This window comes from Oncorhynchus mykiss, chromosome 11 (assembly GCF_057628025.1).
Source record: "Oncorhynchus mykiss isolate SJ-2025 chromosome 11, ASM5762802v1, whole genome shotgun sequence".
NCBI lineage: Eukaryota > Metazoa > Chordata > Actinopteri > Salmoniformes > Salmonidae > Oncorhynchus > Oncorhynchus mykiss.
In genome coordinates, this window is record NC_143032.1 from 48,340,172 (window position 1) to 48,353,625 (window position 13,454).

General features: G+C 44.5%; 2 protein-coding genes across 2 annotated transcripts in view; one reads left to right on the plus strand and one right to left on the minus strand.

Moving 5' to 3' along the window:
- Positions 1-2,827: 2,827 nt before the first annotated feature.
- Positions 2,828-7,086, minus strand: mmab (metabolism of cobalamin associated B). The gene is made up of 9 exons (XM_021621001.3): positions 6,877-7,086; positions 6,339-6,403; positions 6,160-6,253; positions 6,015-6,072; positions 5,854-5,926; positions 5,649-5,746; positions 3,732-3,796; positions 3,576-3,635; positions 2,828-3,480 (listed from the first exon to the last, which is right to left on the minus strand). Exons 1-9 carry the CDS (start codon positions 6,981-6,983, stop codon positions 3,396-3,398), a joined length of 705 nt encoding a protein of 234 aa, XP_021476676.3. The 5' UTR covers positions 6,984-7,086; the 3' UTR covers positions 2,828-3,395.
- A 34-nt stretch (positions 7,087-7,120) lies between these two features.
- mvk (mevalonate kinase) overlaps positions 7,121-13,454 on the plus strand; it is a 28,197-nt gene continuing 21,863 nt past the window's right edge. Inside the window, exon 1 of the mRNA XM_036935558.2 lies at positions 7,121-7,540. Within this exon, the coding sequence (XP_036791453.2) occupies positions 7,463-7,540 (78 nt within the window). The 5' untranslated portion in view covers positions 7,121-7,462. The remainder of the gene's footprint in view (positions 7,541-13,454) is intronic.

Genomic DNA, 13,454 nt, shown 5'->3' on the forward strand with positions numbered 1-13,454 from the left:
GGTATGCTTACTGCCCAGGGTCTGTCCTCTGTTTAGTATACACTTTTTCAGCAGGCTTATTTATATATATATATATATATTTTTTTTTTTTTAAAGCCTGTTTGAGAGGTAAACATTCTACAGCATTAGTGGGAAAGCAAGAGCCTGCTATGCATGCAAGAGTAATGGTCACCTGACATGCAGAAGGCATACTGAATTATGATTTGTTATGGACTACTACAGTAACAACAACTTGTTTGGTTTACACATAAGAATACACTGGCTTTTGTCTATGTGTTGCAGGACCAGGCTGGGGGAGCCCTGCATGAAGACTTATCTTTTAGAATGTGTGGAGGATGAATGGGCAACTGGGTATGGTTGTAGGTGCCAGGGGCACCGGTTTGTGTCAAGAACTGCAATGCTGAACAGTTTCCTGTGTGTATCAAAAATGGTCAACCACCCAAAGGACATCCAGCCAACTTGACACAATTGTGGGAGGCATTGGAGTCAACATGGGACAGCATCCCTGTGGAATGATTTCAACACCTTGTAGAGTCCATGCCCCAACGAATTGAGGCTGTTCTGAGGGCAAAAGGGGTGCAACTCAATATTAGGAAGGCGTTCTTAATGTTTTGTACCCTCAGTGTGTATGTATATGTATGTACATTTCATTACAAATGTATGTGAACACCCCTTCAAATTAGTGGATTTTGCTATTTCATTCACACCCGTTGCTGACAGATGTATAAAGTCGAGCACACAGCCATGCAATCTCCATAGACAAACATTGGCAGTAGAATGGCCCGTACTCAAGCTCTGACTTTCAATGTGGCACCGTCATAGGATGCCACCTTTACACGCAGTTTGTCATATTTTTTTTCCTGCTAGAGCTGCCCCGGTCAACTGTAAGTGCTGTTATTGTAAATTGGCAACATCTAGGAGAAACAACGGCTCAGCCGCTAAGTGGTAGGCCACACAAGCTCACAGAACGGGACGGACGAGTGCTGAAGCGTGTAAAAATCATCTGTCCTGCATTGCAACATTCACTACCGAGCAACGGCAGCCCAATAACTTAATCGGGAGCTTCATGAAATGGGTTTCTATGGCCGAGCAGCGGCACACAAGCCTAAGATCACCATGCGCTCGCTGCCTTTGGACTCTGGGGCAGTGGAAACATGTTCACTGGGGTGATGACTGACGTTTCACCATCTGGCAGTCCGACGGACGAATCTGGGTTTGGCGGATGCCAGGAGAACACTACCTGCCCGAATGCATAGTGCCATCTGTAAAGTTTGGTGGAGGAGTAATAATGGACTGTGACTGTTTTTCATGGTTCGGCCTAGTCCCCTTAGTTCCAGTGAATGGAAATCTTAACACTACAGCATACATTCTATACGATTCTGTGCTTTCAATTTTTTGGCAACCGTTTGGGGAAGGCCCTTTCCTGTTTCAGCATGACAATGTCCCTGTGCACGAAGCGAGGTCTATACAGAAATGGTTTGTCGAGATCAGTGTGGAAGAATTGACTGGCCTGCACAGAGCCCTGACCTCAATCCCATCGAACACCTTTGGGATGAATTGGAACGCCGACTGCGAGCCAGGCCTCAGTGCCCGACCTCACTAATGCTCTTGTGGCGGAATGGAAGCATGTCCCTGTAGCAGTGTTCCAACATCTAGTGAAAAGCATTCCCAGAAGAGTGGAGGCAGTATTATCATATATTGTATGTGTTTTATTATTTTATTGTGTAGTAGATCATATGGGTTGAAAGTTGTTTTTGTTCTCAGACAGACATAAAGGTCATAGCTTTCTAGGGGGGAAACAGCACATTAATGAAATATTGCCGTCTTGCTAGATTGATGACGAAACCCACAGCTAAACAGTGTAAAACATCTGTCAGCTCAACTGGTTAATCTTAACTAACAGTAAGTTGAGACCACGACTGACTTCCTAAGGGGGGGGCTTGTTCCTAGAAATGGCACTGATTATACACATACTATACGCTGCTCCAATGACAGGGTCCTGCAGAGCCTGATGGTGGTCCTGCCTTTTCAGGGAGTAGGTAGGTTCTAAAATAGTCTGGGTCAGATCGCTGCCTCTGGTCTTTATCTCTTCTCAGTGCGGAGACATGGGTCTTGTTCATTAAAGCAGATTGTTTTTGTAGCAGAACAAATTTGTTATTGGACAACAACAAAAAAGTATCTCCCTTTTTTCAAAACATTTGCTCCCTACTGAACACAACCCTGGACTTTTGATCTACTCTTCCATAATAAGGTCTGGTAAGCAGCACCATAGTAAATTAATAAATACATATTGTCACATACACATGAAAGGTGAAGTGAAATGTGCTTTACAGGGTCAGCCATAGTAGTACGGTGACCCCGGATCAAATTAGGGTTAAGTGCAATAATCCTCCATCTTTGTTTAAAACTCCACTTGACAGGAACCCATAACACTGGCACCTACCCTGTGTGCTACAGCTTTAATAGCTTCTCACACAGGAAATCATGACTGCTCAATCACCCACCTGCATTACCCGCCATACGAGGATCACAATCTGTCTCTTATGACCTGGGCCAGTAGCATTTCCCAGAAAAGCCAGGCCTGGTGCCAGATAGTGACGGTGTGTGAGTTGGAAGACAGAGCCCTTTTCACAGTAGTGAGCCGGACCGGGCTGTACTATGCTTGCTTGGTTAAACATCCACCATAGTTGTTGAAAAGATGTTGGAAAGCCCAGTGTGAAATGAGGATATCTGAACCGACAGTACAGTTCTGAGGACCAGTTGTAATAGGTTTCCAATATGACCTTCAGCACTTTACAGTTGAGGTGTAGAAGATAATGGTAATGTGATGATGGAAGAAGTTTATTTACTGCAGCATCGGATGACAGCATAAGAGTTTGTAGAAATGCTATACAAATATAGGTTTATGATCATTCAAAATGGAGTCTCATCTGTTTTCATTAGAAAAGTGTACTTTCTGATGCCGAGTGATAAAAGCTAGTCATCCAGTTCTCTGAAATACCTGATAAAGAAATTGTATTGAAAGCTTCTTGTGATACAACCTGTGCTTCATATACACAATACAGGATTATAACTTGTGCGCGTCATTACAAAATCAAACCTCATTTTATTATTATCCTGTTCAAAAATGGTTGTTGCAACATTTTAAAAAGTACCGCATGGCAAAAGTAGTGTACGTACGTTTAGATTTTGCCTCTAGCGAAGTCAAATTTGGATTCAAGTGTTTATTTGAAATCTAGGAAAAGTTCCATCACGAGATACAGTATTTAAACTTAGACCCATCGAACTGCCTTTCACATAAAACAATGCCGATGACTTGATTAATTCAACCTAGAAGCAGAACAAACGTTGTTCCACAAAGGTCCCTGGTTTGATCTTTCACGTGTAGACGTGTGTCACTCGGGTCTTTTGTAGATCGTCTCCTCGTTGCCTTCTTTCATGGCTGTGTACCTGGCCACTGTGAACAGGTAGTCGCTCAATCTATGGGAAGACGTTGATAATCATTTACCTCACAAGAGTACACCACTTCCTTAAACGCATGATAATACATCTGCACATTTATACAAGGATAATACCTGTTCAAATATTTGGCAACATCAGGATCGGCCTCACCTGACCGCACAATAGGGGAAACACTGGAAAGATAAGACGAGTGTTATGGCTGTTTCTGGGGCTATCACAACGTTATACAGTGTTGGGTCTAAACAACCGTATGATTCGTTGGAACTCACCTGCGTTCTGCTCTGCGACACACTGTCCGTGCTATGTGGAGGGCCGCACTGCTCTTTCCTCCAGACTAACCGGACAGAGAAGTTAAGATAAAAACACAAACCAATATGCACAGACAATGTATTCACCCAAAAAGGGTCCTTATGAATAACACCAATATATACACAGTGCATTCAGAAAGTTCAGACCCCTCCACTTTTCCCACATTACAGCTATATTCTAAAATGAACATTTTTCCTCAATCTACACACAATACCCCATAATGATGAAGCAATTTTTTGCAAATGTCTAAAAAAAGAAAAGAGAAAAAAAAGCATACCTTATTTACATAAGTATTCGGACCCTTTGCTATGAGACTCAAAATTGAGCTCAGGTGCATCCTGTTTCCATTGATCATCCTTGATGTTTCTTGATTGTAGTCCACTTGTGGTAAACCCAATTGATTGAACATGATTTGGAAAGGGACACACGTCTATATAAGGTCCCACAGTTGACAGTGCACGTCAGAACAGAAACCAAGCCATGAGGTTGATGGAATTGCGCCGTAGAGGGCCGAGACAGGATTACGTCGAGGCACAGATCTGGGGAAGGGTACCAAAAAAAATGTCTGCAGGATTGAAGGTCCCCAAGAGCACAGTGGCCTCCATCATTCTTAAATAGAAGAAGTTTGGAACCACAAAGACTCTTCCTAGAGCTGGTTGCCCGGCCAATCTGAACAATCGGGGGAGAAGGGCCTTGGTCAGGGAGGTGACCAAAAACCCTGACCGAGCTCCAGATTTCCCTCTGTGGAGATGGGAGAACCTTCCAGAAGGACAACCATCTGCAGCACTCCACCAATCAGGCCTTTATGGTAGAGTGGCCAGACGGAAGCCACTCCTCAGCAAAAGGCACATGACCGCAAGCTTAGAGTTTGCCCAAAGGCACCTAAAGGACTAAGACCATAAGAAACAAGATTCTCTGGTCTGATGAAACCAAGTTTGAACTATTTGGCCTGAATGCCAAACGTCACGTCTGGAAGAAACCTGGCATCATCCCTACAGTGAAGCATGGTGGTGGCAGAATCAAACTGTGGGGATGTTTTTCAGAGGCAGGGACTGGAAGACTAGTCAGGATCGAGGGAAATATGAACGGAGCACAGTACAGAGAGATCCTTGATGAAAACCTTCTCCAGGGCGCTCAGGACCTCAGACTGGGGCGAAGGTTCACCTTGCAACAGGACAACGACACTAAGCATACAGCCAAGACAACTCAGGAGTTGCTTCAGGACAAGTCTTAAATGTTCTTGAGTGGCCGAGCCAGAGCCCGGACTTAAACCCGATCTAAATATCTCTGGAGAGACCTGAAATAGTTGTGCAGCGACGCTCCCCATCACACCGATCTGCAGCTTAAGAGGATCTGCAGAGAAGAATGGGATAAACTCCCCAAATACCTGGTGTGCGAAGCTTGTAGCGTCACACTGAAGAAGACTCGAGGCTGTAATAGCTGCCAAAGGTGCTTCAACAAAGTACTGACTAAAGGATCTGAATACTTATGTAAATGTGATTTATTTTTATACATTTGCAAAAATGTCTAAACCTGTTTTTGCTTTGTCATTATGGGGTATTGTGTGTAGATTAGAGAAAATATTTAATCAATTTTAGAATAAGGCTGTAAACTAACAAAATGCGGAAAAAAGTCAAGGGGTGTGAATACTTTCCGAATGCACTGTAGTACAAGTCCATACACATGCATTGAGTTGCTTTACACATGGATTCACAAATACAATTACAGTACCTTATCTGCCTCCTGCTGTTTTACCTTGAACATATTGTCAGCTCATGTATTTGGAATATGAACCCCTAAGCCTCTCACAATTCCACATCACGTTTTAAATAACATTTCAGTTTTCTAAAAGATTCATCCAGTGTGTGAGTGCTTACAGGTAATATGAAGTTCGTCAGTGGTGGAAGCTTCTCTGTGAACTCATCAATCCAGCCTTCAAGGTCTGCCACTGGTTGGGAACTGAACTTAGTTTTTTCTGTTGACAGGAGTGCGAGAGAGTATAATAAGGACAATGAGAAGACCATTGACTCGGGTAAGCTGTGTGGAATGATTCTTCAAAATTATTTACACTAAGTCATTTACTTATATGAATTTCTCGTGCAGATGACTGAGGTGTGGCAATGTTGGATCCCACATCTTGTAAGACACACTGAATCTGTGGGGTTAGAAGGGTAAACGTTGAGTGCAAGACAACGTTCGTCATTACTCTCCATAAATGAACGGGAAAAAGTTACAACTCAGACCTTGTCCAGTTGATCTGTGAATGTATGGCCTTTGTCGATACAAAACTCCCTGGCCAAGCTGCAGAAGACAACACAAGACGGTGAATAAATTCAGTAAGGAGGAACAAAGCATAATACCCAATAGAAGGAATGGACATCACATTACCCTATCGCTGATGACAACTCATCTGTTGTTCCCAATGCTTCAAACACATGATCTTCCTTGGGTCTTCTCTCTCCAGTGTAAGTGCTAGAGAAACCTTTGGCAATGACAGGAAGACGATAAACAAAGCGTTCCTTGTTGAAATCACCATATGATGTGCAATAACTTGCTTGCATACTCACCTTTATCACCAGTTTTAGTGTATATTTTGGGGATCCTGCTTTCTCCATCAGTTTTGGAGGCATAACTTTACAGGAGAAAAATATAACCAAGAGCTTTATGCTAGCTTGGCTATCAGTGCAAGCAAGATCATTTCAGCTGTCTGTCTGTAGGCAATATTATTGGCTAGCATAGTTAGCCGTCATCTACAACAATTTCAGGTGTGTTTCTTATCCCATTCTCTTGCACTACCTGTGTGACTAGTACTAACGTTACATGTGAAGCATAGGAGGCTGATGGGAGGAGCTATAGGAGGACAGGCTCACTGTAATGGCTGTTATAGAATAAATGAAGGGTATCAAAACCTATGCAAACCACATGTTTGACTCCGTTCCATTTATCCAATTCCATCCACTAATGGAACCCGTCCTCCTATAGCTCTTCCCATCAGCCTCCACTGATGTGTAAGCTAACTGTGTGTCAAATAACTATGGCACATAGCTAGCTAGCTACCAAACAAGATCAACTATTTGTATAAGAAGCGATGGTCCATACAGCTACCTTCTTTCTGATCCAAATGATGTCTTTGTCCAAGTCACAGCTAAACATTTGCTAGTCCTTGTCAGGATACAACGTAGGTGAGATGGTTTGGTAATCATTGAAGCCATGTTTGCATAATATAAAAACGCGCGTTGTGCCTCTTGTTTATCCCTGGTATCCGTATGTGCGTGGGATGGACAGCTTGTCGCACGACCAATGGCACGAGGGACAGAGTAGGATGTTGATTGGCTAGCAAAAGATCTGTACATCTCACCTCTAGCGCTGATTGGACATGAAGCAGAGCTATGGCCCGCTGGCTGCCTGCGTTGTGTTGACAGTTCACTGTCGCATGATGTTTCCACTATAATTACTGTAGCAAGCTATTTAAGTGGCAACAGCTTCATACTGACGTTTTATCCCTTTTAAAAATACATCGGGATTGTGTATAGACGACCCCTCATCATTCGGAGTGGTTGACGTATCACTAATAATTGCCAGATAACGTTTTCCTGGCGAATTGTCTGGAGGCTAGCCAGCTAGTTACCTTGCTAACAACTAATAATTTACTTAACAAATTCGCTGTACCAAAACTTAGCCCGCTATCAGAATGCATATCAAGGAATGTATCATGTCTGCACCTGGGAAAGCTATCCTCCACGGAGAACACGCTGTCGTGCATGGCAATGTAAGTATAGTAACGTTGGAGCGCAGTATAATCAGTGGACCACCTAGCTAGCGCCTGCCTTATTCCACACTTTGTGTTACAGCCTGAATTCAAAATTGATTCAATATAATTTCTCCCCCATCTACACACAATACTCCATAACGACGAGGTGAAAACATGTTTAGACGTTTTAGCAAATGTATTGAATGAAATAGAGATCTAATTTAAATAAGTATTCACACCCCTGAGTCAATACTTCGTAGAAGCACCTTTACAGCATTGAGTCGTCTTGAGTGTGTGTATAAACTTTGCATATCTGGATATGGGGATTTTCCCCCCATTTTTCCTGGCACATTTTCTCAACCTCTTTAGAGTGATGGGGAGTGGTGGTGAACAGCAATCTTCAAGTCTTTCCACATATTTTCAGTGAGATTCAAGTCTGGGCTTTGGCTGGGCCTCTCAAGGATTTTCACATTCTTGTTCTGAAGCCATTCCAGTCTTGCTTGGGGGAATTGTCCTGTTAGACTGGGGCAAATATGTACATTCCAAGGTAGTTTCCACTCAGAAGAAGTTTCTCATCAAGGATTTGTCTGTATTTGGCTCCAGACATTGTTCCCTCTAGCCTTACCAGTCTTCCAGTCCCTACCACTGAAAAGCATCCTCATAGCATGATGCTGCCACCACCGTGCTTCACGGTTAGATGGGCTTTGCATTCAGGTCAGAGTTACATTTTTTTTTTATGCCCGCCCGGTCTTTCACATGCATTTTTGTAAACTCTAGATGTGCTGTCATGCCTTTTTCTCAGGAGTGACTTCTGTCTGGCCATTCTCCCATAAAGCCCAGATTGGTGAAGTGCTGTAGAGATCTCGTCCTTTTATCATGTTCTCCCATCTCGGCCAAGGAACTCTGTAGTTCTCCGAGTCGGGTTCTTGGTCACCTCCCTGATCAAAGGCCCTTTTTAAAAAAAAAAAAATTTTTAAACCCTTTTTCTCCCCAATTTCATGGTATTGTTGTTGTAGCTACTATCTTGTCTCATCGCTACAACTCCCGTACGGGCTTGGGAGAGACGAAGGTTGAAAGTCATGCGTCCGCCGATACACAACCCAACCAAGCCGCACTGCTTCTTAACACAGCAGCCAGCCGCACCAATGCGGAGGAAACACCGTGCACCTGGCCACCTTGGTTAGCGCACACTGCGCCCAGCCCGCCACAGGAGTCGCTGGTGCGCGATGAGACAAGGACACCCCTACCGACCAAGTCCTCCCTAACCCGGGCGATGCTAGGCCAATTGCGGCCGGTTACGACAGAGCCTAGGCGCGAACCCAGGGACTCTGATGGCACAGCTGGCGCTGCAGTACAGCGCCCTTAACCACTGCGCCACCCGGGAGGCCCTCAAAGTCCTTTTTGCCAGGTTGTTTGGTTGGATGTCCAGCTCTAGGCAGAGTCTGGGTAGTGTCATTTTTTAAATTTTCCAATGATGCAGAAATTATTGTATACCCTTTCCCAGATATGCCTCATCACAATTGTACGTTGGACCCATTCCGAAATGGACCTGAGGACAACTAGACCTAGTTGGATCCAGACCCGTTCCGATCCGAGTGAGGGAAGCAGCAGAATTGTTTTATTTTTTTATTAAAGGGAGAGGATGGAGGGAGAGATGTGCCGCTCTAACAGGCAGGGAGGGGCCGTACTGTGAGCGAGTGACACGGGGAGGAGAAAGCGAGAGATGAGACAGCAACCAACCAAGCTGACTCGCGCTATAGTAGGCTAATAGCTGCCATAGCTAGATTATTTATCATCGTATGATTACGTAGTATTGGTCTTGACTGGATCAAACCGTGAGAAGTTAGGTAGGTAGGCTAACTGAGGCTGCAGTGCATGCACTTTCTAATCCTAGTTACAAATAACTCCATTCAGAATATTAACTAGCAGCCTACTTGTTGGCTCTTGGTCATTGTAGCCTATCCTTCTCCTTTAACTTATAATTTTGTCATTTTCACTTCCATTGATTAGATATCTTCTTACTTTTGCAACACACAGAGCGAGGCTCTATGACTGTAGCCTATTGCCGCTTTGATGACTCATGGATTGGCCAACAACAAGCTACACGCTTCACTCTTGTAAAAAGCAAGAGCAGCAGCATAAATTATACCATTTCTCTCTTGCTCTCTACTGCAGCAGTCACGTTCAGATCCTTCCGGACAAGTCAGTCAAAATACACATACCTTAGACCTGTGACGATCATATCAAATCCAACTCAGACCTGTGACATTATTTAGAATTCTGGATCCGGATCCTCTCGGGTCCAGGATCGGGTCTCGGGTATTCGCATACAGGTGGATTCGTGAAGAGCTTTACTCTACATCTCACTGCAGTTGGTTGCAATGACTGTGGGCGGAGTGTACCTCCCGACTACATCGAGTCGCTGTCAGTCGATATGGGGAAACAGTCGGTGGTTGTATTTGATTAACGGTTTATTAAAAATATATAGATTTCAGCAAACAAAGCCGCACAGCTACAGAGGACAAACATAGGTAGAATGAATATTTTAGAAGTATCGACTGACAATGACTCAACGTAGTCAGAGATACAGTCCACACACTTGTCTACCACTCAACTCCATTGATGTGTTGTAACTACATCGCAGAGTTGAGAAACCCTCAGCTAGCCAGTGAAGTAGAATTATTTGCTAGAATCAACAAACACAATTTGAGCCTAAGGGTGTTTTCACACTTGGTCCCTTTGACAGTTTTTGTGAACTCAGTGCTGTTTGCTTACATTTTTGTGCAGTGTGAACACTCCAAAGAGACTCAGACCCCTCCAAAAGAGCCCCCGAAGCGAACCGAATGGAGACCATCAAGAGATGGTCTGAGTTCGGTTCGCTTTAATTCCTTAGTCCGGTTCCCTTTAAGGCAGCGTGAACGCAAAGCTCCCCAGGGTCTCTTGTCATTATTTCCGCACCATACACTAGACTACTGCAACACTGTTTCCCCTGCCATAAACCCTTACATTGGTGCCACAAAAGACAGAAGATGGTGATGTGCAGTTTCGCGGGAAAAAATGTGTAGCCTTTTCTTCCTATAAATCGGTCATCGGTGGAATGATCAGCCAATACCGATATAGCGCTAAAAGGCCAATATCAGCAGATAATATTGATGAACCTATACATTGGTCGGGCTCTATGTAAAAAGACCCATGATCACCAACGTGAGGTTTCTAGGAGCATGTCAAATAAAAGCAAAGAGTTATTTTAAAAAGGCATTCTTGTCAAACAGTTGGAAAAGGATTCTTAGAAAACATCTACCAGAAAAAGTCTTAAAGGTTTTTGAAATACATAAACATAACTAATATCAACACTTATATTTAGTTTAGGATACTTTTTTCTGACACCGCCTAGTATATTAGTCCTGGATGGCAGTTAGCATAACAGGTGGTGGCGCAACCGGTCAGGATGCTCATGATACTGCAGCTGTACAACTTTTTGAGGATCTGGGGACCCATCCCAAATCTTTTCAGTCTCCTGAGGGTGATGTGGACACCAAGGAACTTGAAACTCTCAACCCGCTCCACTACAGCCCTGTCAACGTTAATGGGGGCCTGTTCGGCCCTCCTTTTCCTGTAGTCCACAAACAGCTCTTTTGTCTTGCTCACATTGAGGGAGAGGTTGTTGTCCTGGCTCCACAATGCCAGGTCTCTGACCTCCTACCTATAGGCTGTCTCATGGTTGTCAGTGATCAGGCCTACCACTGTTGTCATCAGCAAACTTAAGGATGGTGTTGGAGTTGTGTTTGGCCCTGAAGTTGTGGGTGAACAGGGAGTACAGGACTAAGCATGCACCCCTGAGGGGCCCCGGTGTTGAGGATCAGCGTGGCAGACGTGTTGTTGCCTACCCTTACCACCTGGGGGCAGCCCGTCAGGTAGTACGGGATCCAGTTGCAGAGGGAGGTGTTTAGTCCCAGGGTCCTTAGCTTAGTGAGGAGCTTTGTGGGCACTATGGTGTTGATCACTGAGCGAGCTGTAGTCAATGAACAGCATTCTCACATAGGTGTTCCTTTTGTCCAGGTGGGAAAGGTCAGTGTTGAGTGCGATTGAGATTGCGTCATCTGTGGATCTGTTGGAAATTGGAGTGGGTCTCAGGTTTCTGGGATGATGGTGTTGATGTGAGCCATGGCTAGCCCAGTGCTACGGGGCGGTAGTCATTTAGGCACAGGGACTATGGTGGTCTGCTTGCAACATGTAGTTATTAGACTCGGTCAGGGAGAGGTTGAAAATGTCAGTGAAGACACTTGCCAGTTGGTCCGCGTGTAACGGATGTGAAACGGCTAGCTTAGTTAGCGTGGGCGCTAAATAGCGTTTCAATCAGTGACGTCACTTGCTCTGAGACCTTGAAGTAGTAGTTCCCCTTGCTCTGCAAGGGCTGCGGCTTTTGTGGAGCGATGGGTAACGATGCTTCGAGGGTGACTGTTGATGTGTGCAGAAGGTCCCTGGTTCGTGCCCGGGTATGGGCGAGGGGACGTCTAAAATTATACTGTTTCATTGATGCTGTTGACCCGGATTACTGGTTGCTGCGGAAAAAGGAGGAAGGTCAAAAGGGGGGTGAGTGTAACGGATGTGAAACGGCTAGCTCAGTTAGCGTGGGCGCTAAATAGCGTTTCAATCAGTGACGTCACTTGCTCTGAGACCTTGAAGTAGTAGTTCCCCTTGCTCTGCAAGGGCCGCGGCTTTTGTGGAGCGATGGGTAACGATGCTTCGAGGGTGACTGTTGATGTGTGCGGAAGGTCCCTGGTTCGCGCCCGGGTATGGGCGAGGTCTAAAATTATACTGTTACACGCGCATGCACTGAGTACATGCCCTGGTAATCCGTCTGGCCCCACGGCATTGTGAATGTTGACTTGTTTAAATGTCTTGCTCACATCGGCTACGGAGAGCGTGATCACACATTCGTCCGGAACAGCTGGTGCTCTCATGTGCTTTAGTGTTGCTTGCCTTGAAGCGAGCATAAAAGGTAAGCGTGCATCATTTCGCAGCTCGCGGCTGTGTTTCCCTTTGTAGTCCGTAAACCCTGCCACATCCGACGAGCGTCAGAGCCGGTGTAGTAGGATTCAACCTTTGTTCGGTATTGACGCTTTGCCTGTTTCATGGTTCATCTGAGGGCATAGCGGGATTTCTTATAAGCATCCAGACTAGTGTCCCGCTCCTTGAAAGCTGCCGCTCTAGCTTTTCGCTCGGTGCAGATTATGCCTGTAATCCATGGCTTCTGGTTTGGATATGTACAGTACCAGTCAAAATGTAGGACACCTACTCATTCCAGGGTTTTAATTTATTTTTACTATTTTCTACATTGTAGAATATTAGTGAAGACATCAAAACTATGAAATAACACATGGAATTATGTAGTAACCAATAGTGTTAAATATATTTTAGGAGATTTTTCACATTCTTGTTCTGAAGTAGCCACACTTTGCCTTGATGACCGCTTTACACACTCTTGGCATTCTCTCAGGCAGCTTCATGAGGTCACCTGGAATGCATTTCAATTAACAGGTGTACCTTGTTAAGTTCATTGTCTCAAACACATTAATAAATTCCAATCAGTTGTGTTGTGACAAGGTAGGGGTGGTATACAGAAGATAGTCTTTTACCAAATAGGGTAAATGTCAAGAACAGCTCAAATAAGCAGAGAAATGACAGTCCATCATTACTTTGACTGACCTTCATGTCTTAATCTGGAAAATGTCAAGAACTTTAAGAGTTTCTTCAAGTGCATTCGCAAAAACCAACAAGCGCTATGATGGAACTGGCTCTCATGAGGACCGCCACAGGAAAGGAAGACCCAGAGTTACCTCTGCTGCAGAGGATACATTCAATAGAGTTAACTGTATGCCAGATTGCAGTCCAAATAAATGCTTCACAGAATTCAAGTAACAAGCACATC